This window comes from Orbicella franksi, chromosome 6 (genome assembly GCF_964199315.1).
Source record: "Orbicella franksi chromosome 6, jaOrbFran1.1, whole genome shotgun sequence".
NCBI classification, from domain to species: Eukaryota; Metazoa; Cnidaria; class Anthozoa; order Scleractinia; family Merulinidae; genus Orbicella; species Orbicella franksi.
Window position 1 is genome coordinate 30,908,214 of NC_138150.1, and position 25,726 is coordinate 30,933,939.

The 25,726-nt window shown below is 38.2% G+C and overlaps 1 protein-coding gene and 2 pseudogenes across 2 annotated transcripts in view; 1 reads left to right on the forward strand and 2 right to left on the reverse strand.

Moving 5' to 3' along the window:
• LOC145489377 (DNA topoisomerase 3-alpha-like) overlaps positions 1-25,726 on the reverse strand; it is a 65,053-nt pseudogene that overhangs the window by 38,614 nt on the left and 713 nt on the right. The window lies entirely within an intron of this gene.
• On the forward strand, positions 276-1,209 carry LOC145491573 (uncharacterized; annotated as a pseudogene).
• LOC145489434 (DNA topoisomerase 3-alpha-like) lies at positions 11,329-25,699 on the reverse strand. The gene is made up of 20 exons (XM_081468410.1): positions 25,685-25,699; positions 25,236-25,310; positions 24,948-24,998; positions 24,764-24,842; positions 23,963-24,076; positions 23,694-23,763; positions 23,409-23,437; positions 22,648-22,706; positions 22,052-22,115; positions 21,588-21,684; positions 20,932-21,105; positions 16,195-16,280; positions 15,559-15,813; positions 15,405-15,441; positions 15,215-15,297; positions 14,156-14,299; positions 13,460-13,499; positions 13,283-13,342; positions 12,760-12,956; positions 11,329-12,532 (listed from the first exon to the last, which is right to left on the reverse strand). The coding sequence occupies exons 1-20, from the start codon at positions 25,697-25,699 to the stop codon at positions 12,498-12,500; spliced, it is 1,764 nt and encodes a 587-aa protein (XP_081324536.1). The 3' UTR covers positions 11,329-12,497.

A 25,726-nucleotide genomic window follows, 5' to 3' on the forward strand; every position in this document is an offset into this window, starting at 1 on the left:
AATGCGACCAATGCTCTCGGCAACCGGGACATATAATTACAAGTTGGCAAAATGGCTTGATGAAAAGCTTAAACCTCTATCAGTCAATGATCACACCATCAGTAATGTTTTTAATTTCGTGGATGCTCTCCATGACATGGAAGTTTACGATAACAGCATCCTTGTTTCATATCACGTAACTTCACTTTTTACCAATGTCCCTGTTGATGAGACGATACAAATTCTAGCTGAAAAGGTATTTAAGGACACTGGTTAAATAAGCAGCATAATCTCAACATTACAAAATCAGGCTTGGTGGAGTTGCTTAATATTGCCACCAAGAACCAGCTTTTTCAGTTTGAGGGGAGTTTGTATGAACAAACCGATGGTGTTGCTATGGGTTCGCCAATTGGACCCCTAATGGCCAACGCATTTATGTGCAGTATCGAAGATCGACTTCAGGACCAAGGCAAGTTACCCGAGTTCTACAAACGCTATGTGGATAACACATTGAGCATAATGCCTGACACCGAAACAGCTGAAGCATTCCTTTCCTCTCTAAATGAAAGCCATCCATCTGCCAACTTCACCATGGAACTTGGCGAACATGGTAAACTTCCTTTCCTGGGAACGGAGATCAGGAAATGCAATGGTCGCCTGGAGACAAGGGTGTACAGAAAACCAACTGACACCGCATTACAAGAGCCACGTCAATGTTAGATACAAGAAGTCAATGCTAAAAACAATGCTGGATCGTGCCTTTAAAGTGTCGTCTACCTGGCAGCTGTTCCACCTGGATTTTGATCGTCTCAAACAGACGTTCTCCCGACTTCAGTACCCAGCCTAACTTCTGCAATCGACCATCAGTAATTTTGTCACCAAGAAAGTTTCAGGCGATCCAATTTCCACACGAGCATGTAACGTAAATGAAGCGCCTGTCGATGTCAGAATGGTGTTACCATTCAAGGATAAGAGTTCAGTCAATTCCGCGCGAAGGCAACTTGGGGAACTAGGTCGCAAAATTGGAATTGATATTCGCCCCGTGTAAACAAGCCGTAAGATCGGACACGAGATCAAACCAAAAGAAAAGAAGCCGCCTACCATTAACCAGCAACTCGTGATTTTAAGATCTTGAGACAGTGCCAAAGTAAGTTCTCACGCCCTAATTTGTACTAATATATGTATATTTCATTCGCTTTTTTTACAACTTGAAAATGATCTCAGAGAGATCGAAACGTCGTTTTTTATCCTTAGTTTTTATTCTGAAAACTTAGGTTATTGTCTAGGGAAACACGTATATTAGGGAGCTTAACAAACCCACGACGGCAACGGCAACGTCGCTAAACAAAAAGTTTAATGAGGAGAACAATGGCTGTGCACGTGTGTTATAATTCTTCGTACATTTCTTTGCCGTCCTCTCCAAAATAACAACGGGAAATGGAAATGACCAAGTTCTGCGTCGTCTACGGAACGTGGACGAAGACGGCTAATTTCTGATATTTCCATTGGAATTGAACGCCGTCGTTGGATGTTTAGCTTAAGCACGTTTTTAGAGCCATTGGTGTACCGAACAGATCTAAACAATCGCGAATTTCGCTGGTAAAATATAAATTCAATTTTTACTTGGCGTCTTCCTCGGTGTCGTTGTCGTGGTTGCTTAAGCTCCCTAACAACGTGAAATGACCTAATTCTGCGTTGTCTGGAGAACATGAACCACGACGGCCAATTTTTTAAATTTTTATTTCGAATTTATCGATGAGTCCTAGATTCAGTTTCGGGATAGCTTTGACAGTGATAAACAAAGTAAATGACTTTAGGTACCGAGAGATTCGGGGAGAAACTGCAAAATGATTTTTTGATCGACGTTGTCCTCTGCGTCGCCGTCGTGGTTTATTAAGCTCCCTAATTTCAGGACATGAGAGATCATCGCGTTTTTTCCTTTGTCTAGGTCTTTGATTTAACTTAGATGGTTGCAAAAAAAAAATTGTTGATGTATGGCATACTCTTTCTGACACTTTTATTCATTAATTCTTTCACCATCGCCTGTTTTCAGTTTTATTTACATTTCAAAACACACTCATTTTGAAACTTGCAAACTTTTGTTTTTCCAATAAATGGTGGAACCAACACAACAATGACAAGCTGGTGTTATATTTTCGCTCAAGGAGCGGGTTGCTTACAGCTGCTTCGTGTTTAAGATCGGTTAACTCGCGTCATTATTACTCTAATTTCAAGCTTTATTATTTAGAAGTATGGGTTATTGATCAAGTGTGAGCTCAAGATGGCAGGATATTGGCCAAGTGCTTTTTTTTACGTGTTTATGGACCGAGACGGAGTCGCGGTCCATAAACTCGCAAAAAAGGAATGAGGCCAATATCCAGCCATCTTGACCAAACAAGCTGGGTCAATAAAGGATTTATTATATGGCTTTAGGGGAAATTTTTTCTTGCGGGACACGGCGGGTAGTCCCGAGCAGGCAAGATAGCTCCATCTTGCGCGCTTGGGTAGCCAATCACAGCGCAGGATTTGATTCATCTTGTCCGCTCACGGAGCTAGCCATATGATAAATTAATTTTCTATATCAGAGACACTTTTATTCACTCAGTTACGAAAAAGAACCCGAGGTGGTCGGAAACCGAAACATACCAATCACGGGCTGGAACAAACTGCGCCTCAAATGGGGAGAGAGAGGGAGGTTGTTAGAAAGGAATTCCCACTCGTGCTTCCCCTATTTGCTTTCTCGTGCCTAGTACAGTCTGCCGGTCCCAACGCTTTCTCAGCCTACACCGCCATCATGTTGAACATTTTAACAATACACGCGATGATAAAAACTTCGTCGTTGCCAAAGCCTTTGAGAACATTGCTCCTGAGTCTTGCTGTTTCTGATCTTGGTGTTGGTTTACTGGTTCAACCTTCGTACATCGCTGTAATGGCCAATCCTACCTATTTCACAAACACCGCGTTTAACATGATCTCACCTTTATTTGTTAGTGCTTCATTCTTTAGTGTTGTGGCCATAAGTGTCGACAGGTTCCTGGCCGTTCATCTTCATTTCAGATATCAGGAACTTGTGACTCACAAGCGTGTTGTAGCTGTGGTGATCTCAATTTGGGTTTTTAGCGCTTTTCTTACATCAATCGGGTTTTGGATCTCCCTTGATGGCATCCTGCTCGTCGACCTCGTCACCCAAAGTGTTGGCTATATTATTACGGGAATTATTTATTGCAGAATTTATTTTATTGTACGACGCCATTCAGACCAAATTCATTGCCAACAGATACAGGTAGCACAGAACAGCCAAATAGAAAGTGCTGCGTGGCAGAGAAAGTCTGCCGTCAATACTTTGTACGTATATCTCATGTTTTTAGTTTGTTGTTTGCCAGACTTTTTTTGCGCTCGGGTCGCCCGTTTGATATGTCCGCAAAGTTCAGCTTTAAATGGCTTGCTTTTTTACTCACTGACCCCCTTTTTCCTCAATTCCTCTCTGAATCCTGTTATTTACTACTGGAAGATGAGACACATTCGACGCGCTATCATAAACACATTGCGAGGCATATTTCTAAGGCAAAACTAAACAAAATTGTAACTGGACAATGATCGAACAAAATAGCACTGCTGTTAGAGTAACTTTATAGCAGGGCTCCGGCGGCACGAAGGGCCAGCAAGCGGAGCACCATACTCATAGGAAACCGTGAATCGCTTTTTTTTTTTCATGGTCATCATGGCTAGCGGTTTGCTCGTGCATGGGCGCCTACGTGAGACGACGACGTAGGCGCAACATGGCGGCCATACTCTGGCAGGTTGACCGAAACATGCAGCCTTGGTTTACAGCTACATCTTTGATATTGGAAATCCATGTTATGGTCAATTGATAACTGTCAAAACAAAGTATCCGCTCACCAGTACTACGTGACGATATCGCGGGCTCAGGTTTAAAGCTTGTCTAGCACACGTTTTTTTAAGAAGCTGGCCGCTGCCCAGGTACTGGTTTTCGATTGGATCGCAGGCTGAAGCCAGGTTAACTTACTGTAGTCAGGGGTCTGTTTCTCGAAAGTCCTGGAACTTCTCGGGCCCGCAAAGCAGTTTTTAATTAATGAGTATCTAAAAGCAGAAAGTTGTATACGCCTGAAACTTTCTGTATGAAGAGAACCTCTCTTCATATTAAGAATATGTGAATAAAACGAAGTTTTTACGCTGATGTTTCTTAATTCCTCTCTGAATCCTGTTATTTACTGCTGAAAAATAAGACACATTCGACACTCTGTGATAGACGAGCTGCGAAGCATATTATTAAGACAAAACTAGACAGTTCTCCTATAAGAGTAAGTTTAGAAACGTCATAACGACTACTAGCAGTTTATCTCGACCAAGAAACTAATTTTTAGTAATTTAACTTTTTGATGGAAGCAAAATCTGCGAACATCAGATAGACTTAAGTCTCTTAATACACGATGTTAAAAGAAGTATAAACGTTGTCTGGTTGAAAAGATTAAATACATAAGCTTCGGGCCATCAGTCTATGGTCTTTAACGAATAAAATATGTTTCTGTGCGAATAGAAGTAAATACTAAAAGAGTGAAAAAATTTAGAAACTAAAATACCATAGGTGTGTGAAAAAATAAACTTAAAAGAATGTAAATGACATCTAAATTACAATAAAATGAAATATTGCCCACGCAACGGTTTTGAATTGTTGTCTAGATAATGATGATGATGATGATGATGATGATGATAATTGAGATATAGCAGGGATTTTTATGCAAATCAGTCACTCACTCACTTGGTCAATCAGCCAATCGCCAGGCGCAGTTGTAGCGGAGTACTGTATGCAAATCAGTCACTCGCTCACTCGTAATCGGAAGTCTTATCAATCAGCAAATCACCAAGCGCAATTGTAGCGGAGTTTTGTATGCAAATGAGTTACTCGCTTATTCGTAACAGTCAGACACACTAGCTGCATTTGAACATCAGTGCGCGGTATTTGAACTGATGTTACACCGGCATACACGAAAGAACCAGAATTACTGAGAAACACCGATTAGAGACGACCGTGAAAGGAAAAATCTATATGAAACTACTCCAGGACCATGGAACGAGTTTGCAAAACATCAATGAACGAGTTTGCAAAATATAAATTACGAGTAAGACCCGAGGATCTTGTATAGTGAGCAGCAGGACGTAGCGACTTGTGTGTTTATTTAACAATATGTACTTCTTGTTTCTACCTTTCACTAAAGGTCCTGATGATGGGACTTAAAGAAAAGGCTCTTCTTTTCTCTTCTCTTCTCTTCTCTTCTCTTCTATTTTATTTTCTTTTCTTCTCTTCTCTTCTCTTCTCTTCTCTTCTCTTCTCTTCTCTTCTCTTCTCTTCACTTCTCTTCTCTTTTCTTTTCTTTTCTTTTCTTCTCCTCTCTTCTCTTTTCTTCTTTTCTCTTCTCTTCTCTTTTCTTCTTTTCTCTTCTCTTCTCTTTTCTTCTTTTCTCTTCTCTTCTCTTCTCTTCTCTTCTCTTTTCTTCCCTTCTCTTCTCTTCTCTTTTCTTCTCTTCTCTTCTCTTCTCTTAACTTCTCTTCTCTTCTCTTCTCTTCTCTTTTCTTCTCTTCTCTTAACTTCTCTTCTCTTAACTTCTCTTCTCTTAACTTCTCTTCTCTTCTCTTACCATCTTAGGGAGGATATTGTACTGCAGAGCAACCTGTTATCCGAGCTAATTTCACAATTTATTATATAACTGAGAAAATTAGCTCATTGTGATCGGCTGAGAGCAGGCCAAATTAACGCGCGCTCGTTCGCAATTTCCCACTTGTATAATAAATGAGCTCGAGCAATTAAGGGTTTACACTACTCGTGATATTTTAAAATTCTTTCAAATTACGCTCGCCTAAAGGCTCGTACACTTTTGAGAGAATTTTGAAATATCAGTCGTAGTGTAAATCCTTAATTCCACTCGCATTCATACGATTAACAATACAAATTAATGAGGAAGTCAGTAAAGATAATTTCCATATTGTAAGTTCATCAATTGAACTATAATATGTTTACACAGATGATATGTAAAAAGATTATAACCAGCTTATGTTTCTAAGAATAATTTATAGCTGGCTCATCTTTTTTTCTTCGTTTCTTCCTCTAAATTCGTAACCAAATAAAATAAACGTTGCAAAAGGATAATGTCCCCCTAAATATGTTTAAGAAATATTTTCCTTTTATGTTTTAGAATGTTTCGCATACTGATGACATTTTCGACGTTGTCATGAATTATAATTGATCGAATATTTTCACCTGCAGGTGATTGGTCCAAACTCGTGATGTGACTGAATACTGGGGAATATCCGAGTGATATTCCCCAACTTTGAAAAGATTTCGCGTGTTCCGAAAAAATATTTGGAAATTATGAACACAATAATCTCTATTTGGTGCGAAAATATGCTTGGAAAGTTTTTCTAAGAACGTCTGAATTGGTAAGGTTCGATTCCAATTTCTGCAGGGAATTTGTTTGTTTGCTGCTTTTCCTTGTTTACTTTTTATGTCTATTCGTAACTCCTGGCTAAATAATACCGACTCATCTGTCTTTATGCGTCAAACCCCAGTCAAAGCAGCTAATCAGGTTTCAAAAGGACTGGTCACAGACAACAAAGGCCGTCACAAAAACATATGGCACATAAAAACATAATGAACTAATGAAAAAAGAACTTTACTCATCACGAAATGCTTTTTACAAAAATGACTTGTCTCGCAGGAAGCGTTCATTTGTATCATGATAAAAATTAGGGAATGAGGGATAGGCAAAAAGAATAAAAAGTGTTGAAAATTATTTTTGTGCGAACTTGGGATAATGGTGGCGAGTTGACTTACACAAACAGTTCGCCTCGTTGTTATGAAAATTAAAATTAAAATTCAACACCTTTTGCTAACTTCCATTTTAATGAGAAACGCAAAACCAGACTTTCAATTTTTCCAATAAGCCTTGAAAAGCACTTATCATTTTACTAAAATCTTCGTTTTCGTAAAACGAAAATTGACTCATTAATTTAAACAAGAATGCCAAAGGTTGCCTGGTTTCAACTGATATTTATTTTTACATGAGAACAGATATGCCAGCTTTAATATTATTCGCTTTCTGTGACGGTAAGTCGTAATAAAGCACTCAAACCAACCATACATCTTTCAATATTCACCTATCTCTTGCTCAGTAACTTGGCCAGCCTATTAGCATACGGTACAATTTCATCGTACATAACATCGCTTAGCGCTCTTTTTCAAAGCTGTATAATAAATGAAGCTCACCCACTCTACTCATCGGTAATCGTTAATTGTGTGTTCAACTCTTTCTCAGCCTACACCGCCATCATGTTGAAAAATTTTAACAATCTATGCGATGCGGAAAACTTCGTCGTTACCAAAGCCTTTGAAAACATTGCTCCTGAGTCTTGCTGTTTCTGATTTTGGTGTTGGTTTACTCGCTCAACCTTTGTTCATCGTAAGGATGGTAAATCCTACTTATTTCACACACATCACGTTTAACGTCGGCCAAATTATATTCACTGTTGCGTCATTCTTCAGTGTTGTGGCCATAAATGTTGACAGATTCTTGGCCGTCATCTTCATCTCAGATATCAGGAACTTGTGACTCACAAGCGAGTTTCTGCTGGGGTCATCGCATTTTGGACTTTGAGTGTACTTTATGGGCCATTATCTTTGTTCTTGAGTTCAAAACGATGTCACAGTTGTCATTATTTTCGGGGTCTGTTTCATTATTACAGGGATTGCCAATTGCAAAATATATTTCACTGTGCGACGCCACAAAAAACAAATGCAAGCCCAACAAATACAAGTAGCACATACAGAAGAGCCAAATGGAAAGTGCTGCGAGGCAGAGAAAATCTGCTGTCAGTACATTTTACGTATTTCTCGTGTTTTTAGTTTGTTGTTTGCCAACCTATTGCGCTCTGGTTGCCAGCTCAGTGTGATTTCTCCTCAGAGCTCCGCTTTAACTGATCTGTTGCTATACGCAGGGACACTAACATTCCTTAATTCGTCTCTGAATCCTGTTATTTACTGCTGGAAGATGAGACATTCGCCACGCTATCATAGACACACTGCGACATATATTTCCAAGTCAAAACTAAACAAATTGTAATCCCGGGACCGCGGGAAGTGTAACTTAATAAATGATATGATCGCCAGCAACAGTTCATCTAGATAGGACGTTTGACCGTAAAAAGTACTAAATCATCAGTGAGTAATTAGTAAAGTGAAACATTAGATGGGAGCCATTGGATAAAACAATACATAGTCACTATACATACAAGACTTTATTCAGGGATTAATAAAAGACACCCTGAGAGGGAGTTTAAGGACGTGGATCCTTTGTAAAAACTTCTTAAAATAAAATATATATTAAAAGCTATTAAAGGTTAACAATCAAGCATGTATTATCTGGGTCTACAAACACGTTGTTGTGCATTTGTTTTGTTGGACGTCCTGAGAATTTCAGGGTTATCAGAGAAAGTATATCAAAAGATCTTCAATTATCCACGCACCTGTCTGATCTGTGGAAGAGGGAAACTACAGTTACGGTGAAATTTTCGCACGCAACTGAATAGACAAGACTGGAAGAGATTTGGTAATCGCATCGTGTTTAATTCCCAGTTTCTTCATAAGGCATAAATGAACGAAGGGCTATCATATCATAATTTAGTCGAACTTTTGGTGTTTAACCGCATAACTCTTCTTAAAGCAGTTTATCAGTCAGATGTTCCGTGACTATTGTTTGACACGACAGGTAGAAGCAAACAAACACAAACCATCTTTACGTTTTATGAGGCATTTACTCCTGTCACGAAAAGCAGCTCTGCAATTATGTTAAAGGTTCAAATAATTAATTCAGTATTTTTGCACTAAAATTGAAATAACCGGCGTAGCCTGCTCCGTTAGGCTAAAACGAAATATTTGGCCATCTCAGCTTCATTAGAATGCGTGTAATAAACGAGCGACTAAATGGTCTGCGTGTAAAATGCGTTTTTCCCCTGTTTTAAATAAGGCAATCAAACTTACCGACAATGTAAACGACGTTTTTATTGCAATTTGCAATTTCTTACAAAAGTGAACGCCCCTTGCAAATATAAATATTCGTAAAATACGGAAAACACGAACGAGAAATGAGCAAATAATAGGGCAGCTGAATTTCTAATTTGTATAATTTTCATTTTGGCACGAAATTCTTGTTTTCCTAATTAATAGGTATACACGCACCCATAACTAACTCATAGTATGAACTTCTGAGCCGTAAAACTCTATTCAAAGGAGGCAATTTACCAATGGACAGGTCCCAGACAACTGAGGTTGTCACAGAAACATGACACGAAAGGTTTAATTAACTAACAAGGAACTTTACTCATTACGTTCTTCTTTAAGAACAAATAGTTTCTCTTGCAGAAATAATCAATTTGTATTATAAAATAAATTAAGAGATGAGCAGAAGACAAAAATAGTTTTTGAGCTAAACTGGAATAACGTTAGGGAAGTTTATTTGTGAAACAAGTAAACAAGTCACCATCTGATCATCATTAGGATGCTTGTTTAGAAAAGTCATTTGGCTTTGTATGAAGACTTACTTTCAGATATTTTCCATTTTAATATATTAGTTTAACTTCTTCAAGCTCAAAACGATTGGTAATTGCAATTTCTGCTTTGGGTAAAAGGGAACTTAGTCCGATTTCAGAAATGAGAAGAGCGTGCGAAGCTAGCTTTGTGACGTTCGTTGTTATGAAAATTCAAATTCAGCACATTTCTATAACGTACAACTTTTATGGAAAACGCAAAATTCTCTACTTGAACATCTAAACTATACCTTAAGTTCAGTATCATTCATTACCTTACTATAGATAACTTCGTTTTCCTGTCATAGTGTTGCGCAAAATGAACAGAAAAGTGTTTTTTTTGTTGTTGTTGTTGTTGTTTTTTACGTTAAAACAGATGCCAGTTTAGTACCCGTATATATCATTCAATCCTAGACCGGAAGTAGCATCAAACACCACATCATTTTTTGATCAAACCGTCTCGTCTACAACTCAGCCCACGGTACAACTTCACTGTAACATTGCTCAGCGCTCATTTTTCAAAGTTCAAGCTGTACAATGAACGAAACTAACCCACTCTACTCATCGGTCATCGTTAACTGTGTGTTCAACGCTTTCTCAGCCTACACCGCCATCATGTTGAACATTTTAACAATACACGCGATGAGGAAAACTACGTTGGTACCAAAGCCTTTGAAAACATTGCTCCTGAGTCTTGCTGTTTCTGATCTTTGTGTTGGTTTGCTGACCCAACCTTTGTATATCCCACAGATGGTCAGTCCTGCTAATTCCACCAGCACCCTGCTTCACGAAGCCTCATACGTATTTATTTACTCTTCGTTCTTTAGTGTTTTGGCCATAAGCGTCGACAGATTCTTGGCTATTCATCTTCATCTTAGATATCAGGAACTTGTGACTCACAAGCGTGTTGTTGCTGTGGTGATCTCAATTTGGGTTTTTAGTGCATTTTTTACATCAATTTGGCTTTGGGCCTCAAATGAAATCGCCATGCTCGTCACCATTATCATTATGAGTTTTTGCTATATTATTACAGCAACTGTTTACTGCAAAATTTATTTCACTGTACAACGCCACGCAAAACAAATGCAAGTCCAGCAAATACAGGTAGCACAGAATAACCAAATGGAAAGTGTTGCGAGGCAGAGAAAATCTGCCGTCAGTACATTCTACGTATATCTTGTGTTTTTAGTTTGTAGTTTGCCAAATTATTATTATCTAGTTGCCAGTTTGATCTCTGCGCCAAGTACCGCTTTACATGGTCTGTGGTTATACTCACTGACCCTGTTGTTCTTTAATTCCTCTCTGAATCCTGTTATTTACTGCTGGAAGATGAGACACATTCGACACGCTATCATAGACACACTGCGAAATATAAGACAAAATTGTAATCCCACGACTGCCGCAAGAGTGACTTCGTAAATGATATCACCACCAACAGTTTATCTAGAGACATTAACCTTTGGGTTTTTTGTTATTTAACTGGTCTTTTTAAACATGATGTAGAAGTATTGTGATGTCCATAATATCTACTTGCGATTAAAAATTTTACAAGGCTAAACATGTTTAGCAGACTAAAAAAGCAAAAAACCAAACGTGTTTGACATTATATTGAAGATGACAATCACATAATGTCGAAAACGTTCGGTTTTTTTTTTCAAACATTTTTTCAAGTATTATAATTTTAATGGTTTTCAGAATTATTAATTGCTGGCGTATCTTTGTGTAACTTCGTTTTGCAGTGTATTCCGATTCATAACCAAATAACAATAAACGTTGCGAACAAAAATGTGTTTTAGAAACATTTTGCTTCCATGTTAAAGGTAGCGGGTTAGAACTCCATTTCGCGCGAAAAAGTAGCTACTTTTCGGAATGTTATGCATTCTAATTGAGATCTCTGCATTTGTGTAGGATGTAAGTAGCAACCAAATGATTTCTCGAAATTCTACGTTGCGCATGCGAAAGTCGTTGGAAGATGTATTCGTCAAAGTTGATCCGAAGTTTATCTCGAATGTACACCCCTATGATCAGGAGTAACTACGACTGAGAGTACATCTCAAGATTAACAATCACTATTAATCCAGAAACTGAGGTTGTTACAATACGTATAATTTTAAGAGCTGGAGACCTCCGCATTTATAAACCTAAAATTTGACAGTTGCAAAAACAAAAACAGATCAAGTGCGACAAACTTACTCTTATCTATTTCAGTCACAGTAGAGTGACAGAGTTTGACGAGTACAGTTGAATCAGTCCCAGTTTTGCGAACCATCTAAAGGTACAAAGATTGGCTCGACAAGCCCAAGATCAGGGTAAAGTCTGACCGTGCTAAGTACTAAATCATCAGTGTCAAGTGAACATTTAGATGGGAGCCATTGGGTAAAACAATCAGACCTGCATTATTTGGATCTGCCAAAAAAAGGAATGTCATTTTAATACAACCGTGACACATGACTGACATAAATAGAGCTTGCTCGCAATAAAATCCTCGTTCCTAAGGTAAGATTGGAACATCGTCGAGGTGTTATTAGTACCTACAGATTGCTGGTTAACCTGCATCAGCAATAAACCGAATTCTCGACTTATTTTTTCATCCTAGACAAAAGAATACTCCAGTTTGTACGTCTCATTTTTTCATTGTTCAATAAGACATGGTTTTCATTAAAATAATTGAAATGCAAGTACATTGAAGCATAATGCATATTTGATAAGTGTCCTTGGTGCTTTCATGAAGTTACAGGATGTACATTGTAATAAAAGTAAGATGTAAAACGTGGAATCAAGCTTTGAGCCACAGCTGAAATGTTCTAAGAACTCATCGAGGCATCCCACATGTCAGAGACATGAGATGTAAAAGAATTTATTTGCATTGTGCGTTAACAGATCAATATTATTAGCGACAGAATATCTACTCCGGCTGTGTGTTATCTGTTCATGGGGCAGGTCCTCTTGGTGTGACCTGCAAATAAGGAAAAAAATACTGAAGCAACAGCTTTTGTTTGCTAATACACTTTGCCTCTTCATTGCTTTTATAAGATAAATGAAGTTCAGGCACTTTCAAGTCTTTCCACTCTAACTTTCACAAAGTTACCACTGTTGAGGTTGCCAGAAATTCTTTATTACCAATCAAGCACTGTTTTTGGAGCAGAGGCAAAATTCTTTGAACAAAATTAAAGAAATCCCTACCTTCCTGGTGGCAAAGGCCGCACTTTCTTTTCTTTGTCGCTCCACTGTTTGTTGGTGCTGATCGTCCTGTTTGGAATGCGTTACTGCCAGCTGATGACGTGTCCCCCCATTCAAAGAAATCGCAACCCTGCCCTCTCGGCTTAGCACAACAGTAAAATGGCCGGCCCTTGTTCGGTCCTTCCTTGGAAACTGTGCGGCTGAGAAATTTAATGAAAGTTAGTTTTGGTTATGTCTTGCAAGTATTGGTACTTGAATACAACAAGCTAATGGATGGACTTGCATGATTGTGACGCTGCTGTGAAAATAGAGTAAAAGCTTTCTTAAGAAAATGTTGCTCAAATCTCTTTAAACCTCTATTTTTAATCTGTCGTCGTGCCAAATTGCTATAAATTATCCAGACTACTTACTTTATTACTAGTAGTCCAATTGGCGATGTGTTGATCAGTATTTCATAACAGAGAACGTTCGCATATGCATGTAGTTGTAAGCTACAACTAAAGATATTAAGTGTGTAATGTAATACCTTACAGCTGGTTCGCTACAGCGACAAGAGGGATTAGAGCTGTCTGTTCTCATTGATCCACTGCAATGAAAGACACATTATGAGGCAGTTTGTGAGAAAAAAAGAAACAAACGACACAGAACAGATTTTGTGTTGACTTCCCGTGTATAAATGGTCTAATCAAAAATCGTATCTCACCTGACTCCAGTAAAAGTTGTGTTTCTTCCAGAGTTGAATCCTAAAGTAAGAAAAAGTTTACTTATTAGTAGAAGATCCCAATGTAGACACAAGAGCAGTTTCAAAAGCAGACATTTTCCATTTTTACCTTAGTAGAGGGAATGAATTGTGGGAGTAACACACAGGGGAACTTACATTGCCTTCACCAAGAACACAATATCCTGACCCCTGCCAGCACTCAAACCTAGACTGCCAAATCAGACGTGTGATAATCTAACCGTTAGCTCATCGTGTTATCCACTTTGGTTAAACTTAACAAATTGACGTCATGCGTCTGTCTTGTTATTGACGATGAATTTCGTCATAACATTGTCAAAGCAGCTGTGGATCCACGAGGCGATAGCCGAGTGGATCCGCAGACTACTTTGACAATGTTATGATGAAATTCATTGTCAATAACAGGACAGACGTATGAAAAACTGACGTCAATCTGTTTTTTAGATAACAGATTGTCAAATTGTCCGCTCTCGCTCGTTGACGCATCGCATAAATTATAAATTCATGTGTCTGTCCGCATATTGACGATGAAGATTAGCCAATGCGCGCGCGAGAATTTCTGCAGTTATCGTAAAATGTTTATTTGATAGTAATTTTTTTTATAGAAAAAAGCTTCAATTCGCACAAAAAACTCTGGACCAACCAACAGTGATCATGTACCTGCATTATTCCTGTTGAAGTTATTGGATGTCATTAGAGGCGCAGTTTGGCCAAATGATGATGATGAACTCCCTGAATCGTCATCAGCCCACAAGAAAAATCCACAGCCATTATCTCTGTTTGGACATTTATAAAACGGTCGACCTGAATGTAAATAATTAAAATCAAACCAGCACTGTTATTTCTTCCCTGATCAAGGTCACCTTCTTATGCGACAAATACATGACGTCCCTTTCAGTTTTACTGAAGGTTAACCATCGCACTCTTTGCAAAGAGTTTCAGGTTTGAGCACTGACTGGGTTTGCTGTAATGTGTTCCTTGAGCAATGCAATTTACTCTCTGTGCCTCTCTCTACCCAGGTGTATAGGAGAATCTTTGTTTACAACATTTGCCTCATTACCATAAGCGATACAGTTTCTGATGGAGCCACAAAGAGATTAATACTGAATATTGAAAGGGCACAGCACGATTAACTATCCCAAGGAATTTGAGCGCGATGTATTGAATACTTTTTGTGCGACGAGGGTTTAAAAGCTCAAAATTTTACAAAGAATGTATGAGCTCATTAGCGCTTTTGCCATCCAGAAATTTTGATGTTTTTGAAAGTCAATCTCTCCTCGAATAATACACCCAAAGAGCCAAAAATTTCACCACTTACTAAGTTTCACAAGCTCTTTAAGTTTTCTTAGTAAAATCGTGTCTAGCATGATGCCCTCTATGCGCAAAGTCGTATGTTAATGAGGAAAAATGTAAACAAAGACGTCAGCCAAGATTCGCCCAGAAAATGAGTAACAACAAATTTGTAGGGCAACCAGACAAACTGCCAGGATAATCTGACAGACTAACATCTTGCCAAAATGGAGTAGCAATATTCATACAATAATAACATTGTAAGTTGCTCCATGCAAAGAACCTGGCGCTAATCAGAACCAGTATGCCATTTAAGATTAAGTTCTACTGATCTCTCCTAGCATGGGATAGACTTTCACTGTTTTATGGGTTCCTGCGAGCCACTTCATATATCTATATGCTACTGGAACTAGTGTTCATGTTACTTACCTTTGTTAGGTCCATCTTTCTTTACAGTTAATGTTGTTGCAGGTTGCCCACAGGTACAAACCACACAGTTCTCATTGTCATCTCTGTCGTAAAAGTTAACAAAATAGGATGAAAAAATGACCTCAGTATAGTGGTAATGGTGCATTAAAGCAGAGGGCTGGCAGCAAATGAAGATTTCTGTAAAACTTACCCTCCAGTGTGGCTACCTGAAGGAAATTGGTTGAAACCTGAAAAGAAAAACGGGAGCACACACATTTAGAAGAAGATTTGACTTCTTCTCATGTTGCAACTGTAGATCGTTAATTTATAGTTTGGCGTTAATTGAAAATGAAATGAGGAAGTACCTCCCGAAAATGATGAGCTGAGTCCCCAACTCTGACCAGCTGGTGTATAACCACGCCCTGCATTCCTATTGGATTGATTGGAGGTAATACCTCCCCTTGGAACAGAAGGTCTTCTAACTTGAGATGTTGCAGCTGATCTAGAGCCGCTCCCTCTGGTCTTGCTAGGCATGCCTCGACCACGCCCTGAAGTATGTTTGTTTCCTCTGTTGCTGGGCTGAGAAGTTTGTCTCCCTCTTCCAGCTGAATTTGAACCACCTGGTCAGGTATCCAGATATAAGAATCAGTGGCGAATGCATGTTGAAGAATTCAAAAAAAGAACTACTGCCTTAAAACGGCTAACAGTATGACAGCAAGAAGAAGTGGCAAATACATGATCCTTCTATCACCAACAAATGACTTAAGCCATGATTTTACACCTTTAGTACAACAGATACAGAAGAAGCACCTTAAACTGATTAAGTTTCCGAAATTCTCCCTGCGTGTATGCTCAGAGCACTTGCTATCGAATTTCAGACATTCCCTATGTTTTGCTACAAACAGAAGAAAACGCTACCCTTATTGAAGGATTTCCGACTGATCTGGTGAAACAATAGTTCTTTTAATGAAGAAGAACATTTCCTGGATAGAGCTTTTTACCTGACTCTGACGGCAGCCTTGTTAAGTCCTTCAGGTCCAATAACTCTCTTAGACTATCATCACATCCACCAACGCAGCCAGTATATCTATAAAGCAAGAATGATACAATCATCAGCGGCCAACAAAACAAGTTTCATGCACGAGGGGTCCCCTTCAACAAAGCCAATGGTTTCGCTGGAGTCTTAAGAGCTTCTGCCCGAGAGACCGGGGCAGAGATGGAAATGAAGGTCGGCCGATTTCGCTTAAAACTGGTACACAAAGTGGTTATGTGGACTTATGTAATATGCTAAAGTTTCAGGTTTAATGACCTTCTTTTAGCTGAGTTCTGGATATCAGCCCTTCAGGGGTCCCCAGAGGCAGATTTTTAGTGTAATTTTGGCCACTTTTCAATCTCTCTTTTAACAACGTACAATTAATTTCAGACAAAACCAAAACCATATTTGTAATGCCCTATCCTTAGGCTTCTATGGGTAAAAACATTAGCTCATGGGAACGTTTCGTTAGCCTGTGGCTGTGATCACAACCTGGTCCTATTTGAAGCATATGGGAAGCAACCGGAAATGGCCTGTTTTTCAGACCGCATATTTTCCATGCCCACGTTTTATATCGTGAAGTCTTAGTATCCCTGCAAAGTTCAGCCCTTAGTTTAGTAATACCAAGAAAAAAATACTAAGGTTGAGGCTTTTTACTACGAAACACTTTTAGAGAAATTACTTACTACGCACTTCCTGTCTTAATTACTTTTTAGCAGAGATTTTTAGACACCAGCTGCACAATTAACAAACAATCAATGATCCTAAAGTAAATTATTTAAAGGAAATATATATTTTCAAACCATAAACTAGAAATTAATTTTCCTACTGACGGATTTGAAACTAAATTTGATGTAGCATTTGTACCCTGTACCCAGGGGACTGGAAGGTGAGGGGAAACTTTATAGGTTGATAAGAAGAAAAGTAATCAAAATACAATGAAACAAGTTGTTTACTGAGTGTATAAGTTAGGTGAGAAAAGCTGAGAAAAAAAAGCCTTATTTATGGGACTCTGCCTTGTTTCCATGGCAACCTTGCTTTGTCAGGCATAATTACCCTAAGTTTGACTTTTCTCATCTGATTCTCTGTTTTTTATTGACGTTGTCATGGTTTCTTGGGACAAACATAGTTTTTTTGCACCTTTTTAATTCCTTTAGTGCCCTTTCTCTTCTCTTTTAATTTTGTTATATCCGACAAAAACGATATTTTGATTTCATGGAATAGTCATGAAATCCACACCGGTGGATTCAATATGACGGATGTTTTGAAATTTATGACATTATAACGTCACGTGCCTTCATAGCTGACTATTCACCATGATTAGAATTTTAAGCCGTGAGTTTTTTTCTCCTTTCCCCTGCCAGAAGATCACAAATACCCTGTGTGACTAGTGGTACCGAAATTTCCGACTTAATTGTGACGCACCCAGAGGTGCTTTCCTTTAAGCTTCCGTCCTAGCTCCTCTTTGGTATCGATTCTAAATAAGAATACCAGCGTTACGATAGAGATTGCAAGTAAGTAAGCCTCGTGATACAATAGAGGGCCAAATTACTTCCTATTTTCGCCAGGAGATTACGTTGTTTGAGCATGACACGCGAAGCATCTCCGCTGTGATTTGATATTGGGCATGTGAAACTACTTAATTCATCTCCAAGCCCTTTCGACTTTTCAAGTGAAACAACATCCAATATGGCGTCGAAAATGTTAGAAATTGAATTGTGGGTGGGTAGACAACTTTAAGTTAGAGATATTATGTTCAAATGTGCATGCAGATGATGATGGAACAACGATCCTTGAACCAACGGAACGAATTAAAGACATTAAGGCGTGTAAAAAAATCTTTGAACGTGCAAAATAAATTTATGTCTGATGAACATGCATGCAGTCACTCTAACCTTGGATATTTATGGATGCAATAGGTATTACAATGCCGAACGCCTGAAATATGCTATCTGAAACGTCAGCGGTAGCCTTCTTTGATGTCTTCAATTTCTTTTTTCTCCTTGATGGAAAGGGTGCTGACATGGCCCACTTTGGTCACTCAAACGGTTGAATTTTCGGCGGTGACGTGGGAAATCTTCTTAAATTCATATTTTAACTTCCATTCAGGGAAATTTTCAACTCTATGGGACGTGGCCAGTCTATTACCATCAGTGCCCACTTTAATTTGACCAGCAGGTGGGCAACATCTCGATCTAACGTCGCTAATGGGAGAGTCACATCAGGCTCTGGCGCCTTGTTATCTCGTGTCCCGCATACGTCATCTTCTTTCCAAACGGGACACTGTATAATCATGTTTTCAGTTTTCCAGGAGACTAAATTGTAATAGCCAGACTTTTTCGCTCCTCTGCCTTTCAAGCACACTCAAATGAAACAAATTCGCTTGAAGACTGAATTGATTTAGTAAATTTAATTAAATTGATCGCAGATAGTTTCTTTTCTTGTAAATAAACAATCCAGCCAGCAAGATGTCCACGTGCTGGCCATATCAATTTACGACAGACTGAAGTAAACATTTAACGTAGTAACGCGTTCGGATTCTATACACAACTGGCAACTGCCTAGCACATAGCACGATCGCGGCCTAATAGTTAGCGGGCTGGAATCCGGATCGAGCGCTCCTGGTTACTAGGGCGTTGTCATGTCGTCTTGGGCAAGGCAAGTTTCTTTCACAGTCTCTCTCCACCCAGATGTATAAATGAAAGCCGGTGATTATCATCCTGTCCAAGGAAGAAGAGCAATAACCAATTTAAGCTCCAGCACGCATGACGCACTGGACTTTGTGACGACTTACCGTACCACCTACACCAAGCATACTGGTCGTTCTGGGGATTATCGCTTCTTATTATGGAAATCGGAGCTAAGGGCCAGCAATCCTACAACTAGGGTGCTATAAGCAGTAGTCTTTGAAGGAAAATCTAGTCCTCCCCTGCCCTATCTTTGGATATATGCAGTACACCAACTTAGTCTGGATCTCTGTGCACTGAGAAAGCAACAAAAGGAAAATCCCGATAGAGAAAGGGAAAGTGTGCCAATGAGTAATTTTCTGGTAATTTAGTCAGACATTCAGCGACTTGGCGGGGAAAACGGACCATCTTGGACTTCCTCAATTTATAATACCAAGGCCGTTTGCACCGGGGGACTGGGTATGAATAAATATTCTGTAACATATCCATTCGTTCTTCAGGTTCTCATGTAAGTTCTATACCTAATCATTCTCTGTGTATCAAGGAGACAAATCTAGACAAGAAAAAAATGAATTTCAAGACAATCATAGCCAGCAAACTTCAGATAAGTTGGCGTGTCGTGAACTCGTCACGTACGGTATGAATCAACCTGAATTTTCATCACTCGCAACGACGCACTCACGATCAATTTATCGCCGGGGCTACGGTTTTAAATGTTTCTACACTTTTAAGGGATTATAAGAAAGGGGCATGCCTCTACACCAGTAGCCAAGTAAGTATTCATAGTAAGTGAATTTATCCAGACACCTTGCGTATAGACTGGGATAGTGAGACTGCATTTAATTTTACAATTAGCTTTAAATATATTCAAAATTTCCTTAAGGTTCAAAGAGATTTTCAAGTAGTGTCATGAGAGACGTTGTGACTGCATTTAGAGTGACTGATAAGTTGTTTTTCTTCAGCAAAGAAGTCCAGCGACTCCATTATCTGTAATTTTCAAGACTTCTTCCACAAAATTTATAACCGCCGCCAGACCGAACTCTGATCGGTCCTAAAAAAATCACATGAAAATTTCTGATTAACGGTAAGTCTTTACAGTTAAAATTAACTTCATGATCAGAGTCTCTAATTCACAACTTAGAAGAAAAGAAAGGTATTAATCGAAATCAAATGGCTGATTTTTACAGACACGCTTTGTTGAAACTTTAACCGGAAGTGGCCCGGTTAGTCATCTACTCGTAAGTTTTTTCTTAGTAAAAAATCCTCAACCTTAGTATTTTTTCCTTGGTATTACTAAACTAAGGGCTGAACTTTGCAGGGATACTAAGACTTCACGATATAAAACATGGGCATGGAAAATATGCGGTCTGAAAAACAGACCATTTCCGGTTGCTTCCCATATGCTTCAAATAGGAGCAAGTTACGATCACAGCCACAGGCTCACGAAATATTTCCGTGAGCTAATGTTTTTATCCATTGAAGCTTAAGGATAGGGCATTACAAATATGGTTTTGGTTTTGTCTGAAATTAATTGTACGTTGCTAAAAGAGAGATTGAAAAGTGGCCAAAATTACACTAAAAATCTGCCTCTGGGGACCAGAACTCGGCTAAAAGAAGGTCGTTGAACCTGAAACTTTAGCATATTACATAAGTCCACATAACCACTTTGTGTACCAATTTTAAGCGAAATCGGCCGACCTTCATTTCCAAGTCTGCCCTGGTCTCTCAGGCAGAAGCTCTTAAGCACTTAACTGAATGTTTTAGCAAAAAGAAAACATAGTGTCACGCTTTCAACATTAAAGGTTAACAATTATTTCATCATAAGCATTTGGGAAAATTTTGGTGACACAGACCTAGCTTGCCTTGAGGAAATGCTGGATTTTCATAGTAAATTAGGAAAATGGGTCAAAGCCAACATGTTCTGCATGATGTTTCAAGCTACTCAGGCATGCAGCAAACACAGGTGAATCACACAAATCCTCCACCCACCTTTAAACAATGCAAATTTCAAAACTTACTCTAAAGGCATCATGGGTGGAACAGAACCTCTCTTGAATTTGAAACTGATTTTATGTACATCTCCTGGTTGACACCGCTGACACACAGACTCATGAACTGCAGCCTCAACCACAAATTTAGGGAAGAAGGCACTGGCACGGCATCTTGGGTAGCCTTGACATCCTATCATGAAGCTGCAGAGTCAAAAGAAGAAAAACGTAACAAGGCTGTTGCATTTTAACAAGTCAGGAACTATAAATATTACAAACCTGGGTGGGAAGCTACAGGGGTTTCATTAATGTTTTCAGTAGGAAGGCAACTGGTTTTCACAGGCGGGCAAAACGTTTTGAACTGAACTCCTCTCCAAGAAAAACTTTTTTCCAGATGGCCTAACCCGGCAGACAAAACCATCCTCACAGCCACTCAATTTGCTTGGTGCCCAGCCCTTAATGAAACCCTGTGAGTAAGTTTGGAAGAAAGTAAAAGTGGACAAGGTGACTACTTTCAAAAAGAAGGTCAACTTGGCACCTAACAGCAGCAGCAGAGAAAAGTCATTAAAACACTCTAAACTGATGGTTTCATGACAAAACTTGGAAAATCACTGTAAATATTTGCAGTCACTACATGTACATCAGCCATAAGTATTTGTATACTTATTTTAACAACTTCAGCGTACCTGCCATCTTTAGTTTTCTTGAGCACCATTTGTTCAGGTTTGCATCTAGGACAAAGGCGAAGAGGTTCTGTTCCTCTCTCGTCCTCATTACCAAGAACTGTAATCATAAAAAAATCACTAAAGGTTTGGAAAGTTTTTAGATTGACCTTGGGAAGGCATGAGCAGAGTCCGGATTCCACCAAGAATTTGGTTATACAGTAAGAGCAAGATTTCTTACAATACTTGAACCGTTGCGAATGAAAGTAAATTAAAATATCAATTCTCAGTTTCACACTGAGTAGATCTGCATTAGGATAAAAAGTTAGTAATCAGCATTAATTCGGTTTTGAGCATAATGCCCTGGTTGACAAACTCTGTCATTCAGTTATCCTGCGCTTGATGTTCAGTGACATAAACAATGCATTCAATCAAACATTTTTCCCCTTCTATTTACGCATACAACAGTATGTAACAGTAAGTTTTACCTTCATTGATAAATTCTTGAGGATCTCCAAAATAAGATGATAAGGCTTGATCCAGTTTGACTGCCTATACGGAGAAAGAAAACAAACCAATCACGAACCACCAAAATTGATGAATTCCAAGAAGTCTGTAATACTGATTTGAATATTAACCTACTATAAACTGAGCAGCCAAAGACAATTAAATCCAAATTAGTAACATTGAAGCAAGTTTCACCATTTTTTGACAAAACACTTCAGCCACTGCAAGATAATCTTTATATCACAAAAATAAATAAGAGTTTGTGCAGACTGAATATATTGGTTTGAACTCTTTAGATCATGAAATATTGTACAGGAAATGTAAAAAATTTAATATATTGTATATCTGAAGTAACTATTAGACCTGTAAATAGTTATAAACGTCTCATCTCCAGCCTTTATTGCAAGCATACCTACAGTATCCAAACAATTTCCAACAATGATATTTTGATTACTGTAACAATGAAGCCTAATGTGGGCCAAGGTAATTTATTCAATAACAAGGTTCAAGCATCACAGGAAAACTGTGTCCCATTATGATCTGAATACATGTAAATGAAGAATACATATAAGCCCACCTCTTGTACAGCTTGAACAAACTGTTCCTTATATTTGGCTATCTGTTCAACAAGTACATCTAAACAACAGGAAAGATAATTGTCAGATATTTTATGGCAAAAGCAAGTCTACTACATCTTGTTTTCTTGGTCATGCACATGTCTCAAATACTGTCCACCACGCTGTTGCTACTTGACAATGTTCTTTTTATTACTTTTTGACAACTTTGGGTTAGGGTTTCATATCTCTGAGAACTCTCTGATGACATCTGTCTTATTTTGAATGAATGAATGTATTAATGAAGTCTTCACTGAAAAAGTCAGACTCAGCAGACATACCAGTAAGTTTACAATCGAAATCATGAATAAAAGTAAGATAAAAACAATTTAAAATCTGCACTAGTTTAGAAAGACATCTGTTTATAAATGAGTTTTTGTATCTCCATTCTTATCTGGGGAGTTGCAATTATTCCCCCCTTTTACTTAGTATTCTTGACCGTTTTGGCAGCAACAAATCTTGAAGGGGGTGATTTTTCATGGTGGCCATCTTGTTAAATAAATGTTGAGCAGCCAATGAAAATGCAACAAGTGAGGGAGGCAGTTGACAACAGACTGAGTGAGAATGAGAAACTTGACAACTGCACCTATCACACATGTTACACTTTCACTGGAAGATATCAAATAGTTGTTTAAAAAGATTCCAGTTTGCTAGTAGTAAAAATTGATCAAAAACTTGATCAGGTGACAGTGATAAGGTGCACAGTACTGTAAATTGTCCTTACCATCTTTCTTTCTTGTTCCTTCACAAATTCTGCAAAGTTAGATCATAAAGTAGGCATTAAATTTAATAAAATAATACAGTAATAAAAGAAAATTCACCATTTAGAATAGTCTAATGTTGATGGTCATATGGGCGGACATGGAGCAAACAAGTGTGCAGAATTGCTCTGTTATTAACAGCCAACAGAATTACCAACATGTGATTACATTTGAGAACAGCTGGGAATAAAATATTTGACAATCAGCTTTTATTGAAAATGCTGCTGTAACCGGTATATCTCACTCACCTTTTTAAATCAGCTTCAAGTTCTGACCTCAGCCTTGGTTTGGAAAGCTCAAATCCCATCAAGTCATAACCTTTTCAAATACAAGAGAAATGCAAGGAAATATGATCAGATTCTGGGTCAAAATAGCAGAGTTAAGAGCACCAGTAGCAACATTGTAACAGAGGACTGTTGTACGAAAATAATGCACAGTTTCTGAGAAGATTATTCCATATTGAGGATTAATTAGTCTTTATAAATTACAACTCAATAGCTCTTTGTGAAGCTATTACCTTCGACAAGTCCCATTCCAAGCTGGCCTGGTAGAAAGGTCCCATCTTGCTGCACTCCCACATAGCACCTGTTTTTTATGGTCTCTATATGTTCTGCATGAGTTGCATCTGTGCCTGTATGCAAAAGGTGAACAACAAGAATGTTTCACTTGTCTGTAACTGTGGATCATCGCTAAAATTCTCTTCTCCTTTAGTTAAATATTTAGACAGAAAATACAATCATTAATTATGCTAAACAGAGACACAGTGGAACCCTGATAAAACGGTCATCAGCGGGCCACAAAAATCTGGTCATATTAACCGGGTGGTTGTATTACATGTAAAAGGAGTTCTTTAAATACAAAAATGACTGACTGAGCTTTTGTTTGGGCCAGAATAAAGTGGCCATAAATAACAGGGAGGCCGTAAGGCAAGGTTCCACTCCATTGGTGTGTGAATTATAAATAATATTAAGTGAATGGACTTGAAAAGTTACTAGGTAGGAGTTAACTTGTATTAATTTGAATTTTCATGGTTATAATATGTGTATATTTGGAAAATTGTACATTAAATAAGAGAAATGTTTGAATAAAATTCAACCTATGCTTTGCATAATCATATAATTTCACTAGATTTCAATAGAAAGTAAAATAAAGAAAAATGAGATTGTTCCTTGTAATATCAAAAAAATTTTCATCACTCATGACTCCAAACTAATCCTCTCAAGGATCCACGGAGAATATTATCATTGAAAATGTATGGTTAAATAAATGTTGACATTGAATCTTGAACAAGTTTGCAAATTGAGCTTTTGCAATTTACCTATACCATGTTTCTCCATTAGACTGATCAGATCAGCTTCAGTTAACAAAGAAGGAGGTTTAGTTTCACCATCAACCATCTGCAAACAGTTTGAAATAATTAGAACACAAGTACTCATGCTATGTTAACTACTGACCTACAACAGCTCGTTAATCAACAGACGTCAAGCTCAGTAATTACAAACCTCAATTGAACTTGGTTGAAATTCTTCACCTTGGTTGTACACTGGGATTGTCTAACATGACAAAAGCAGATTTGAGCATGCTAAGATAATCATAAAAGGTTTATATGTAAAAGAAGTTTGTAATACATGTATGTAAGCTTAAGAAATCACAATCATGAAACCAATCTAAACAGTTCTCAATATACAAATTTACATTGCACACTCCTGATTACAAAAACCGCTTGATGTGTGCAGACATAATGATCTGAATTCAGAAAACAGAACATGATTGAAATAAAATTAACCTACCTTTGCATTCCACTTGTCATATGGGTAAACATCAAGATAGTTTCTTGCAATTATCATGAGTCCTGTAGCTGTGAACTAAAAGCATGGAGTACAGAGATCCATAAATAATCAGTTTATTCTCAACTTGAAATAACAATAAGATCTAATTTAGTACATTTTGAATATAGTACATCTCTATATTTACTGTAAGAGTTAAGAAGCATTTTATGTGTAAAAAACAACTACTGCATATCTGGACACTAGGGCACTATTTTACAATGCTATTCACCTTACTATGCCACCTAAAAAAGTTTTTGATTAGATTTTGACAACTTTTTGCCATCTTTTTGAAAACTTCTGATGGCTTTCGTTTGAAACTGCATATCAAACTGTGACAACTTCCTGCTGGTTTCAAATGTTCACAGATTGAGACTTTTGAAATGTTGAATTTCACAATTTAACATCTTTACCTTCAACATTCCCATGTTTTGATTTGCTGGTTCAAACAGAGG

What these genes read in the sequence shown, in the direction of transcription:
- LOC145489434 (XM_081468410.1), bottom strand. An exon ending in TCAAGAATTTATCAATGAAG is followed by an intron (nt 21,685 to 22,051) that starts GTAAAACTTACT and finishes TTATGATTACAG; the next exon opens with TTCTTGGTAATGAGGACGAG. An exon ending in CGGCCTTTGCCACCAGGAAG is followed by an intron (nt 12,533 to 12,759) that starts GTAGGGATTTCT and finishes CCTTATTTGCAG; the next exon opens with GTCACACCAAGAGGACCTGC.